The 13,774-nt window shown below is 32.7% G+C and overlaps 1 protein-coding gene across 1 annotated transcript; it reads right to left on the bottom strand.

Moving 5' to 3' along the window:
* Positions 1-7,115: 7,115 nt before the first annotated feature.
* Positions 7,116-10,629, bottom strand: LOC110921992 (plant UBX domain-containing protein 1). The gene is made up of 7 exons (XM_022166323.2): positions 10,460-10,629; positions 9,763-9,859; positions 9,383-9,451; positions 9,244-9,311; positions 9,030-9,159; positions 8,539-8,643; positions 7,116-7,618 (listed from the first exon to the last, which is right to left on the bottom strand). The coding sequence occupies exons 1-7, from the start codon at positions 10,478-10,480 to the stop codon at positions 7,410-7,412; spliced, it is 699 nt and encodes a 232-aa protein (XP_022022015.1). The 5' UTR covers positions 10,481-10,629; the 3' UTR covers positions 7,116-7,409.
* Between the last annotated feature and the right edge of the window lie 3,145 nt (positions 10,630-13,774).

The following is a 13,774-nucleotide window of genomic DNA, read 5'->3' as shown; positions in this document are numbered from 1 at the left end:
AGTACGTTATGATTGTACGATATAAATTTGATTTACGTTACGTTTTGATCCAATCGCAATGCAACTATAGGATACATTGAGTTCAATCGGATACGTCAAAACACACGTTTTCATATGGTTAATACATCACATAACGTTTAAACTAATCTGTTCAATATTTACGAAGTACCCGCGCCGCAACGTACACGAGACTTATTACTAGTTTACTCTTAAATAGTTATGTAGTTGCATTTTGAAGCGGTTGAAATTAGGGATGGCAATGGGTCGGGTTCGGGTCGTGTATTGGTAATCCCATACCCATACCCGGTTATAAAATCGTGTCCCATACCCGACCCAATACCCATCGGGTATTTGTCGGGTAATTACCCACCGAGTATCGGGTATACCCGCGGGTACTGGGTATACCCATTAATTTGTTAAAATATATACGTTGGGATTTCTAAATACATTTTTTTACTATTATAATTATTATATAATTTTATTTATACAACAACTATTATAAATTAAAAATATACATTACATACATATAAGCTTTATCATAAATTAATAATAACTTTATTATACTTATACACTTACACATATATACTTCACAACATACAAAATATAATACTATTATCAAATGCATATAATAAAAGAAAATTTATTTTTCCACATTATGATCATACTAAAATAAATCAACAATAGACAAGTGTTAATGGAAAATAAAAATATAAAAATTAAAAAATTCGGGTATATGATCGGGTATATAGTTCGGGTAAACAGGTATGTAGTTTCGGGTAATCGGGTCGGGTATCACCTAATCCCATACCCGACCCATACCCGTGAAAATTTTTAAAACTAAACCCATACCCGGCCCAATACCCGTCAGGTATCGGGTATACCCGTCCCATTTGTGTCGGGTTTCGGGTATACCCATCGGACTCGGGTATCTTTACCATCCCTAGTTGAAATCTTCATCTCCTTACCACACATCATGTTCTTAATTATTGTTTTTTAAGACATAGCTATTTAAAAAAAAAAAAAAATTCAAAACATGATAATTTGATGAATTTAAAGGAATAAATATGTATCTATAAATCTTAACTTAAAAAATTATATATTTTCCTGGAAAAATTATATATTTTCCTGGTTATCTATACATGGCAGCACAAGAAGGTGTCATGTGTCAGAAAATATAAAATAATGCTAAAGGTTTTTTAGTTGAAAATAGAAAGATTTTCAGCCGATGAAAAGATGATATGTGATATCGTTAATTTGCTTTACAAGGCAAAAAAAAAAAACATCATTGATTATGTTTGTATAGATTTGTTCAAATGACTATTTAGCTAAAATGTTTAGTCGAAAATAGTATCGATGTGTTTTCACTTCTAGTTTTTCAACCGATGAAAAGATGATATTTAATATTGTTAATTTGATTTATAGGGAAAAAACATCATTGATTATATTTGTATAGATTTGATCAAATGACTATTTAGCTAAAAATGTTTAGTCGAAAATAGTAATTTAAAATATAGTCAATTTTGATGCAACTTTTTAGAAAATGATAAATATAGTATTAAACAGTAAAATATTAATAGATTTAACAAGAGAAAAAAATATTGAATGATGTGTAAGAATATAAATAAATTGAGTATTGTAGAGATGCTATCGAGTTTTTCTGCCGGTGTTGTACGCGATAAAGAGCAAACTCAACTCTATTTACATTGTTAGATAACTTGGAATAAAACATTATTGAGAGTAAATTGTTTTGATATGACTAATATGATGATGGGAATTGTTTTGTATTTCGAGTAAATTGACTTATTCATAGGTGATAAGTCATTAACCGTTTGGTAAATAATCACAAAACATTGTAAAGAAAACATGAAACATGTATGGACTTAAAGCTAATTTTATTTCATAAACAAAATTTAAAATATTTAAACCAATTTATTAGTTGTGGAGGGTTGAAATGTGAATAAATTTTTTGTAAGAAGAAAAAAGAAGAAATTTCAATCAATTGGAATACTTCATTTTAATTCATTTAATATTTGTATTTAATGTTACTATAAGAGTATAAGGGTATATTGGTAAACTTACATATATCATTAATCTGTAGTGTTCCTCTTTAAGACCATGCGTAGTGGGCAACATCCTGGGCGTTTTCCCCCAATCACGCCTGAAAACGCCCTCCCCCAACCCCTCCGGTGTGATCCGGCGTTTTTCGCAAAAAAACGCCTACCGGCATGCTTTGAATTACGATAAAATGACAAATTTTTAGCCAATCAGATAAGACCATGTGGGTTTAAAGAGACAGAGATGGAGGTAGCTAGAATTTTTGCCGGTATGAGACGAATTCGAGTCGGAATGGGTTTTGTGGTTAGCCGGAATTGTTGCCGGAAAAGTCTGTATAAAAACGAAGAAGAAGATGAAATGTAGAAAAGGTTTTAAAAGTTTTGAGTTTTGACAACTTTGGTCCCTGTGGTTTAGATATGGTTTTAAATTTAACTTTTGAACTTTTGAATTTTGGTTCTTGTGGTTTAGATATGTAACTAGTTTTTTTACATGTCGCGCGTTGCGGCGACGTTGTACGCGAAATGATAACGTATAAACTACAATCGATCAAACTCGTTTCCGAACTAAATTTACGTCAAAACGTATGATAACTCATTATACAGTCAAACCAAAATGTTCTAAATTTGACCCGATGTGTTTTCAGATAAAAGTGACATGAAAACGTAGTCCAACTCAAAATGAACATAGTATAATTGACCTGACTCGTTTTCTAACAAAAATTACGTTAAAGCATAGACGAACTCGAATTTATACCGACACGCCCATAAAAATAAAAACGTAGAAATTAGTTTTAGGGTAAGTTTAAAACTTTGAAAACTTGATGGGGTCAAAGTAATATTTACAAAGTTAGAGGGTTACCTTTGATATTATAGCAAAGTTTGGGGGTAGAATGGTTTACGTATCAAAAGTTTGAGGGTAAATAAGAAGTTAGAAAGTATAAGGGTCTTTTATAAAAAGTTAAAAAGTAGGAGGATTATTTTTGTCAAGCTAGAAAGTTGGTTTTTATCAAATTAGAAATTTAAAAGGTGACTTTGATTAATTTAGAAAAGTTCAGAGTGCAATTTTGTCAAAATGAGAAAGAGGGCACCGACCTTTTAATTTAATGTTATATAAATGTTTTCTATTCAACTTTTGAATTTTTTTTTTAAGAATGTAATGTTTTTTTATTTTAAATGAAATTTAATTAGTTTTAATTAAAAAATGTAATAATTGTGTAATGATTGACGGGGCATTATCCCAGTACGTCCCTTTTTGTAAAAACGCCCAATAATGCCCCCTTGCTGACTGGACTGTCACATGGCGGAAAACGCCCAACGGTAGGGGCATTATTCACTAAACCACTACGCATGGTCTAATAACTAACTATATTAAATTTTTAACTTATTTTTAAAATAAAAATAAAAATTCATTTATAGTGTAAGATAAATTACGAGCTGTGTATGATAAATTTCAATATGTGTAAGATAAATTTCGAAATGTATAGGATAACTTTTGATGTGTTTAGGCAAAAAAATTTAGTGTGGAAGATGATAGTCTTTATGACCAATTAATTAGTCAAATATAATAATAAATGAAATGAGAGAAAAACTATTATACTATTTATTCTTTTTCTTCTCAATTAAAATTTCTTTTTAAATGAATCTCCCCTTTGTTAGCTTTACTCTAAATAAGATACATAACCCTTGTCTAGAGAATACTATATGATATTTAGGTGTAAAATATTGATTTTTGAAAGAAAATCTTTATAATCAAGTTATCGAGGAAAGGTAATTAATTATCGTCATTAAAAATCTACGACTTAAGCATCACAACTCATCTACCGGTAGGTAGGTGTCCTGTTATAATGCTGTTCTAGGTGGTGGCGGTCCCGTTAGGTTTACACATCAATCTCTTTAAATCACATGCAGTACTATATAATTTAGATATAGTACTATATAATTTAGAAAATCTTTATAATCTGGTGGGCAATGATAGGAGACCCAGGGAAACCTGGGTTGGATCCTTGAGCCAAACGGGTTTTACCGGTAACTTCACTGTCGTGCCTACGGGCGGGTGAGTTACTGGGTTTTCCCCGGAGTTGGTGGTGGACTCGGGTTACTCTCGGAGTACTCCGTTTGTCCAGTGGGTGCCCCGAGAGTGCTCGGGATTGAGTTTGTTGGCCGTTCAAAAAAAAGATATATGTATGTGTATTATACATATATAATTCACTATTATAATACTTTTGAACGAATGTAAAATAATCAAGTATTTTTTTATTCAATGTTATGGCGGCTCTTATTTGACCTAAAATGCGGTTATTTTTTAAATCAATATATTAATATATAATGTACTAGATTAGTTCCCCGTGTGTTACACGGGTTGAACAATTTAAACTATATAATAAATACTTCTTGTAAATGCAAATCAAAGACGGAGACATTTATAAATATTTGATAAATAATGAAACTAATAATAATAGTAAAAAAATCTCATACATGTGTACAGAGTCGTCTGTAAAAATTCATGTACCCTGTTTGAGCTCGAAAAAAATATGTTCTTTCGTAATGTTTTAATATTATTATTTAATTTTAAAATAAAATGGGTATTGGGCTCAGTAAGAGCATGTTTGGTTATGTTTTTTGAAACAACTTATAGACTTATTGGGGTTTTGGAAAAGTCAGTATGGAGTGTCTTATTGACTTATTGGTTTTTTCCTCTCACATACACCCATATTGTCAAAAATGGGGTTTTGGAAAAGTCAGTATGGAGTGTCTTATTGACTTATTGGTTTTTTCCTCTCACATACACCCATATTGTCAAACATCATTTTGTAGATTATGACTTTTCAAAAAGCCAATAAGGCAATAAATTTTTTCAGAAAGCTTAGCCAAACATGCCCTAAAGCTAATGCCAATGGGTATTGGGCTCACTAAGAGCATGTTTGGTTTGCTATTTTAAAAAAATTAACATAGATATGGGGTTTTTTTTATAAAAAACACGTGTCCCTCGAAATCACAGACCCTGTGCGGTGGTCCTCCCCGCACACCCTTATCACCGCCCATGCATGTGTATACTCATTTAAGTAATCGATATACATTTGATGATATCCTATATTTTTTTTTGTATTCAATTAACATTTTTCTATTTAGTATTATTTGCAATTATTAACATTTTTCTAAATGTATATATAGAGTATGGATGTTACTGAATTTTTGAAGAATAATTTTTAATTTTGACATATATATTCAAACTTATAATTATATAATGTAGTCATGAATTTTAATAAAATCCAAAAAAGCGTGAAACCTTTTCAAATTTCAATAAAAGGGTTATAATTATCAGATAAACATTTTTCTATTTAATATTATCTACAAATTAGAAGATAAATTATTAGAAAATAAATATGAAAGAAAGGCGGGAAAACCCAAAAATAGGTGCATCCAATATGTATAGATTATTACTTGAAAAAGTACGAATGTATAATAATCAGAAAATTTTTTATTCAATGTTATTATGGCGTCTCTTATTTGACCTAAAATGAGATTATTTTTTAAGTCAATATTAATATACAATATCCAATATTTTCTTAAAATAATTCTACTCCTACTCACCTTGATCATGTGTAATTTAACATCATCCCCCGTCTAAGAATGTATAATATCCAATATTTTCCTAAAATATTACTACTACTCACTTTTTTTTTTCTAAATCACCAACACCATACTCAAATTAAAAGAAATAAAATATTCATTTTACGGTGTAATTTAAAAATATGTATTAACATAAAAAATGTATAGTCATTTAAAAATTATAGAGGAATTTGGTTTAAAAGCCTACAATATTTTTTTTCAAATGATTTTACCATGTAATTTAAAAGTTGTAGTTACTAAAATTTTTTAAATTATGAAAAATTACATTTTATCCTTATATGTATTTATGGTATAATATAGATATAATAGCTCCACATCATTAATTAAACACTTAGATCTATTGTGTTTGGATTCAATAGACGTGTTAAATGTGGTGTGCAGTATATCGTATTTTTGTCAACTCTTAATGCTCCCACGCATCATAGTATGAAGTTTATGACTTATACTAGTAAAGTTAGAGAATGTTTTTTTATTGTCTAATATTATCCAACCTTACATTTTACAAAAAATTAAACCCATACTATTTTTCTCATCGGCAAACACAATACTATTAAACCACTATGTTATAATATTAGAGAAAAGGTGACGCAGTTAATGTACCGGATTTGCTCTTAATAATCGATTACAATTTCCTTTCCTGAATCATCGACAATCAGATTCACATACAAACATACTTGCAAATTCAAGGTGTTCTTGCTCTAGTTGTCTTATAGATCGAGTGTTTTTTCTTGAATTATCCAATAAGTATCTCTTGAAACTGAATACAATTATAGGGCTACAATTCTACTTTTGTAAAGTGTCTTCACACGATCCAAGTTATTATGGAGAATTCTTATTAAATTACCTTTTTTAACGGTATATTTAGATCACTGACGGACCACTGAAGTATTATCGTGCCACCAGCGGATCCACCCAATTATATCCATCTCTACCAGGCCCTAATGTCTCACATCAATTCAGGAGGAAACCCAATAAATGTGGGAAAATCCCCCTGTGAAAATCGAACCCATGACCTAATAGTCCTTATGCCTTATCTCACCTTTAAGATGTCACTAGGTTATAATACCATGTACTCTTATTAAATTACCTACACCTTGAAACATCAAATTCCAATCAGTGATGTGGTGTGTACCGGTGTCATATGCTCGTATTGAAAGTTTAATGATAACTTTTTTTCTTGAATATATATACAATTCCAAACTACCAACAGTTATCATTTTCAATAATAAAACTTTGTTAAAAATCAATAAAATAAACATCACATAACCTGTTTCCACTTTCCATTCAGCAACACATCACATCCTGATGAATTGACTATCAAGAAAGCAAGGTGCAACCGCCTTTCTCGTTCACCATCTCTGATGTCGACTTTGAGCAACAACTTAAAAGATGCATTTCGTATAACCTAAAAATGGCGCATCGCATATACACTTACGTGCAAGTCAATATATTCATTATGACCATTGCGCATTGTGCAGCTTATTTTGACCCGAAAATGTTCTACCCACACACACCCCTCATTTAATCCCTCTATGTCAAACAGACCACCAAACTTGTCCACGCAAATGAACAAGTTAACTCTTTTCTATACACATTAATGACATCCACGTACCAGGAAAAAAAAAACATGATTTACATGGTTACAAGTCATCTCGAAAAACACTCAGATTGGATGTTTCTTTTATAACAAACATGCCATAACACGACTCTACAAAGAACCAACTGTTACATTTTCAACCATTTTGGCTTCACCATCTTCTTATCAGCAGCAGGCTTGCGCTCTTGAACCGTAGCAGGGGCGGTGGCCGCCACAGACCCGGTGGTGGTAGTTTGGTCAACCTCAGGTTTGACCTCTTCGGGTACGAATTCCAGACCTTTTAAAGACATGACATCCTCGTTAAGGAACGGGCCTGATGTAGCAACATCACCATCACCTGGACCAGCACAAAACACAGAACCAAACATGAGAGGAGTATAATAAATATGTTTGGAAGTGATCTTAAAGATCAGAATTATCGTTTTGATTTTAGAGTGTTTGGTTTATTTTTATTTTTACCATTGATGCAATTACTAGAAAAGACTGTAGTGTTCAAGAATGCAAGATTAATAACAATTAAAAATTACGCCATAAATCCAAGTAGGGGTGTTCAGAATTCGTTTCAAATTCGAAAAAATCGAAATTCGATTAAATTCGATTCGATTATCAGGAATTCGTTTCGATTATAAGAATACGAATTCGAATTCGAATTCGATTCAATTCGAGTCAAGTAAATCGAATACGAATCGAATACGAATTTATAATTTCAAATTCAATTCGATTCGAAATTCGAATAAAAATTATACATTATATTTATTATTTTTATATATAATACATATATAACTTTTATTGGGCTATACTATAAATTATTTTCAAAATTTATTCCAAGTATTAAAATTACCCATTACCAAACCCACTACATGAACTATAACTAAAACCTAAGTAGCAAATCTATCAGTATTTTTCTAACCCTAAAAATATTAACCTGTAGTGGTTATTCCCGAATTCTCGTTTTGAATGTTAGACTTATGGTACTTTATTTGGAATGTTTTATGGCTGCTTTAAAACTTATGTTTTCATTTTAATAGTTATTTACATGTTTTAAAAGAAACTGAATCAAGTCGAATTTATTCGAATTCGAATCAAATTGGGTAGGTTTTAATCGAATACGGATCGAATTCGAATACAAGGAAAAATAAAAATTATTCGAATAATTTGATTCGAATAATTCGAAAATTCGATTCGATGAACACCCCTAAATCCAAGTATCTGAATTGAAATTGTGTGAGGACTGAGGAGTATGAATCAAGTGCTAACCTTTTGGTTGATCGTATGAAAAATATACTATTGCACCAGGGGCAAAACCAGCAGAATAGAAGTCTTGAGACAAGTCTTTTATTTGCTTCTTTGGAGGTGTAGTATCTGCAAAAAAAAAAATAAATAAATAAATAAAAAAAAAAAAATTCCATACTTCACTTAAAACAAGTTTGACTCAAAATGGGCCGGCTCAGGCCGACCCACATCCACTTTTTTTCGTTTCTTAGGGTTTATTATAAGGTGTTAAATATGATTTGAAAAACTAGGCTGCAATGATGATAATCTAACTTTTGTCATAAAAAGTGAGGTTTTATGTATTTTTATTACACTTTAAATGGCCTTAAACCTGTTCAACCCATTTCCAATTTAGCTATCTTTTAGTGTTATAAATATATACATTTGACTCATTTACATCGAAATACAGCCCGTAAGAGAATTATAATTGCCACTTTTTCTGTGTTTAAGTATGTGGGAGCATAAAATATGCTTACATATATGGAAAGGGAGGTCTGGTTGAGCCAAAACTTTTATGAGAAGATCGATTAAGATTTGAAGCGTCTCAGATGGATGAAATGTGGCTTCCAGTGTGTGGTTATCTGGGAACCTGACACGGATCACTGCCTGCAAAAAAAGAAATAAACTCGTATAAACAACAATTTTAATAAGAAGCTAAATTCACTTCCCATTGAATAATTTGACTTTTACCTTGGTAATCCTTGACCTACGGGCAGCTTCTTCTGCTTCTCGTATTTTTCTTGTCTTCAAAAACTTATCTGCTCATAAATGCAATCACCATTAACTTATTATTCACATAACCATTATTCCAACATCAACATGTCCTCACCTTCCTTCTTTGTAGCCAAAATGCGATAATAATCTTCAGCGGTGAATTCATAAAACTCATCTGGCTCCTCTGAAAATTGAAAAATCAAAAATAAATACAAAAACAAAATCATTACACCTTAAAATGATACATACAATGCACCCTGCATTTGATAATAATTAATAAGCTTTTTGAAACAACTTATTGACTTATTGGCTTTTTGAAAAGTCATAAGCTCTAAAATGATGTTTGGCAAAGAGGGTGTATGTGAGGGGGAAAAGCCAATAAGTCAATAACTCACAAAATCCTGACTTTTCCAAGAAGCCAATAAGTCAATAAGTTGTTTCAATAAGCTTACCCAAACATGCCCTAAAACTTTTACAGAAGAACTAAGTGCATACCCTCATTGGTCGGCTCATTTGATGTTTGAGAGGATGTTGTCGTCTCAAACACACGTATTTCTCGACCATAGTTTTGCTTGGCCGCAGCAAGCTTTTCCTGATATACCAATACAGTTAGCAGATCACCGTCATTACTAGTTTACAACACATCAAATGTACATCATATACAGCATACATCCTACAGAATCTTTAAACCCTAAGACAAATTGCACTAAACAACAAATGTACTTTCAATTCATTTCTAATTCGGTTTCCCATTCTAATTACACCGAGTAGTTTGCCCAAGAAGCCGTAAATTACGACATTTCTAAATAATTTATACAACACTTTCTGAGAGTTGAATGGTTTTAAGTTTTAACAACAATCTCCCAAAATTAAATATCAAATTTCATAGTCAGGTGACAAAATCAAAAGTTAATAATGATAGTAAATGATCTCATACGATTAATCTCACTAATTACATAATAATGATAAATGTTCTAAGTGTTACGCCCTAGAAATTCGACTGGCAATAGAAATGAACAAACAGATCAATTCGATCAACCAAATCAAGAAGATACAACTCATACAGGTTACAAACTGATCAATAAATATATGTGTAAACACAGCACAACATGCAAAAATATCATAAAATTGAAACAAACCCTAACAAATTAATTTGGTACCAGTTAAGAAATTATAAGTGGAATAATTGGACCTTGGCAAATTGAGAGTCCATAGGATTGAAGTGGTGAATCTGAAATGATTGTAGAATAAGCTGTTATCAATGAATTAATTGATTTAGAAAAACCCTAATCGTATTTTGCTCTGCGTTTTCTTGCACAAGAAGATTCTACGACTGACGGGAAAGGTAATGATTCTTGTTTGGGTATTGGGCTAAACATTGCATCGCAATTGGGCTTTGTGTGGCATTACGTATGTTTATTAAAGCCCACTGTTTTAAAGATGCAATATCATCCAGAGGTGCACAAAAAACCCGTACTCAGAACCGGACCCGATAAAAAATCTGAAACAGGTTATTTTTATGCCTGGGTATTGTATATCCGTAACCGAACCAGATCCTACCCATATGGTATGGATAGGGTATACATTTTGAGCTCAATACCCGTAACCGAAACCGTACCCGATTTATACCCGAAAATACTCGGAACCGGTCATACCCGAACTAGGTTATACCCGATACCGGTTTTTTTAATACCCAATAGAATACCCGAATTTTTAAGGTATATTTTTATGTTTACTTTGCAACTTTTATATTTAAGTTACTTTTTTTAAATGCATATTATAAAACAAATAATTTGTATTTGAGTGAATTTATATTATTGTAATTTGTTTTTAGTTACTTTTAGAAATTACAAACCATTTGGTAACAGAGGGTTATTTGTTGTTCAAGGTGTCATTGAGGAGTCTGATATTGGGAAAGGTTATGAGAGACACGATGGCATTGGTTTTCGTGGTGGTCGTCATGGCGGATTTGCTAATGAAGATGGGGAGGATGGAGATCATCCTCGCCGTTCATATGAACGCCGCAGCGGGATAGGCTATGGGTATTTTTTTTCCTTTTTAGTCTGTTTAATACCTTTTGGACTCTTTTTTATACTTGGAATGATCATTGGGTTTGAAATCTCTAAGTTTGTAAGTTATTTATTATTTCATGTATAGGAATGAATCCAAACAATACTACTTTCTAGTTCTGTATTATGTTCATCGTTGGATCAAAAACTCAGACCATGATATTAATATTTACTTCTGGTATGCGGAGTATGGGACGGCCTAAACGTATTAAGCTCATGTCGCTTGTCCTGGACATGCTGATTATTTCTAAGCAAGATATTTACCAAGAGTGTGGTATATATTAAGATGTATGTTTTAATAATTCCAAGAGTGTGCCAGAACCTGCAAGTTCTTAATTTGGTGCATATATATTATGCTGACCTTGTGCATTCTTTCTTTGGCCTATATGTGCATTGCTGTTTCTAATGAATTTGCTTAACCTATAGAACATGATCATTGGAGCTGCTCAAATATATGGAGGAACTCTGGTTGTTTCCGCTTCTGAGTATCTATACGGCTATGCCTCAACAATGGAACTTATCTTGTATGCTTGGAAAGTTTTTATCATTTTCAGCTGGTTGTGCTGGCAGTTTAGGATGTCGTGACAAATGTTGGTTTCGTGAAAATGTTTTCTTTTCCTCTTATTAAGAAATAATATTTCCTATTCTTTTTCTTATGGGGTAGAGCTTTGAGCTTCCTTGCTGCCAAAGGGATATACAAGATAGAACTTACACGAGTATAAACTTATGTTTGTTTGACAGGTGTCAATCATGGGTAAAGAACCAGAAGAGCGCATGTCCTCTAAACGTGATAAAAAACCCTATTTGTGATTGCCACTTGACAAGTTTCTTCCTTCTTCAATCTCATTATTCTCTAATAGATAATTATATATTTTTCAGGTTACTGCAAATAGTTGGGAGGGTGGGATTTTTATTTTGTTTTTACTTGTTTGTGCCATTATAGCAGCTGGTTAGGTACATAAAAAAGTAAACTGAACTTGTGTTTATCATTTCTTTGCCATTCATTTGTATTTGATAATTCTATTAGTAATTAAATTATGTATAATGATGTATTAATTACCATATTTTCTTATACAGGGGCTCGGGGACCCAAATAGGAGTAGATACAAGCTTCTTTTGAGTTGTTCTCTAATTATAACTTCGGAGCCCCCTATCTCTCGATTGAGTTGTCTATAGTTGTTAATACATCTTTAATTGCACTAGCACGTTGTGGTATACTTTATACCTGAACCTTTTCGCAAACTGTTTGCTGGCAAGGTGTGCAAACTGTTGGATATTTATGTCCGGTTCGATAAGTCAACGCTGCTGACCGGGTCTTGACCCGTAAGAGTTACACCGTGGTCAACGAACTAAAATCCACTGTAACTGGTAATTACGAACGATACGCGGGTATTGAACTGAGAGATGGGTTCGTAAATCGGGTGAGACAAGAATGCTCTTGTATCGCCACTTGGCGAGCACTTAGACTTCGGCCAATGACAATTCATGCAAAGTCTCTCTCCAACACTTGGCATGCACCTAGATTTCGCCCAATGAGAATTCATGCAAAGTCTCTCTCTCCAACACTTGGCATGCATGCAATGATGTCCAAGTCTTATATATTTGGGTGTTGGGTCTTGTATTTGTGTTGCAAGAATTTAACAATACACACACAACACCCACAACCCAACCGAACAAGACCGCAACCGGCCAAGCCCCGCCGACCCGAGCCGCCGGCTGCCGCCGCCGCAGGACCGCCGGCCGTCTGCGCCGCTACCCGACCCATTCCCGTGTTTCAATAGTTCGTACAACTAGCACTCGTTTGTTGAACCTCGGTGTCTCAACCGGTTATTCACTAACCGAAGGTATATCTAAACCCCCTATGGTTGATGTTCTATTTCGTGTTTGCATGTTGGTGATCTTGTTCCATTACGGGCGCTCCTTGGTATAAAAATGTTCGTGTTATTTTGCTACATATGCTTCCGTTGCCTAAAAATGTGTATATAGTTTTAACTAGTTAAAGTTCATTTTGAATAACATATTTTTACATGTATTCTTTTGTAAAAAGTGTTTTGACTAATCCTTGTAACAAAATAAACACATATTTAATATGAACCGGGTTCATAAAATAAATCTAAAATTATACCACGGATATCCTACAGTGGTATCAGAGCCGATGCTCACCACATGCAAATCAAAACCGGTCTTTTTCACCGGAATAATAAATCACAAACTTTAAAAGTCTAAAGTTTTGATTTATTTTATCTTTGGGCTATATATATTTTTTTGGTCATATTTAATTGTTAAATATTGGTTGGCCAAAATAGCCCAAAGATACTTTTGGCTATGTTGAATATGTAAATCGGGCCTGACCTCGTGGTTGTGTTTATATTTGGTTTTGTTTATGGTTTTGGCCCGTTTTGCGGCTCAAAGTTGTAATAGATTAGTTTATGGTTTTG

This window comes from Helianthus annuus, chromosome 17 (assembly GCF_002127325.2).
Source record: "Helianthus annuus cultivar XRQ/B chromosome 17, HanXRQr2.0-SUNRISE, whole genome shotgun sequence".
NCBI classification, from domain to species: domain Eukaryota; kingdom Viridiplantae; phylum Streptophyta; class Magnoliopsida; order Asterales; family Asteraceae; genus Helianthus; species Helianthus annuus.
This window is presented reverse-complemented; position numbering and strand designations above follow the sequence as displayed.

Excerpts from the sequence above, each read along its gene's own strand:
- LOC110921992 (XM_022166323.2), bottom strand. The coding sequence starts at position 10,480 with ATGGACTCTCAATTTGCCAAG. Across the intron at positions 9,452-9,762 it reads AAATGAGCCGACCAATGAGG|AGGAGCCAGATGAGTTTTAT; the intron begins GTATGCACTTAG and ends TTCAATTTTCAG. Across the intron at positions 9,160-9,243 it reads GTAGGTCAAGGATTACCAAG|GCAGTGATCCGTGTCAGGTT; the intron begins GTAAAAGTCAAA and ends CTTTTTTTGCAG.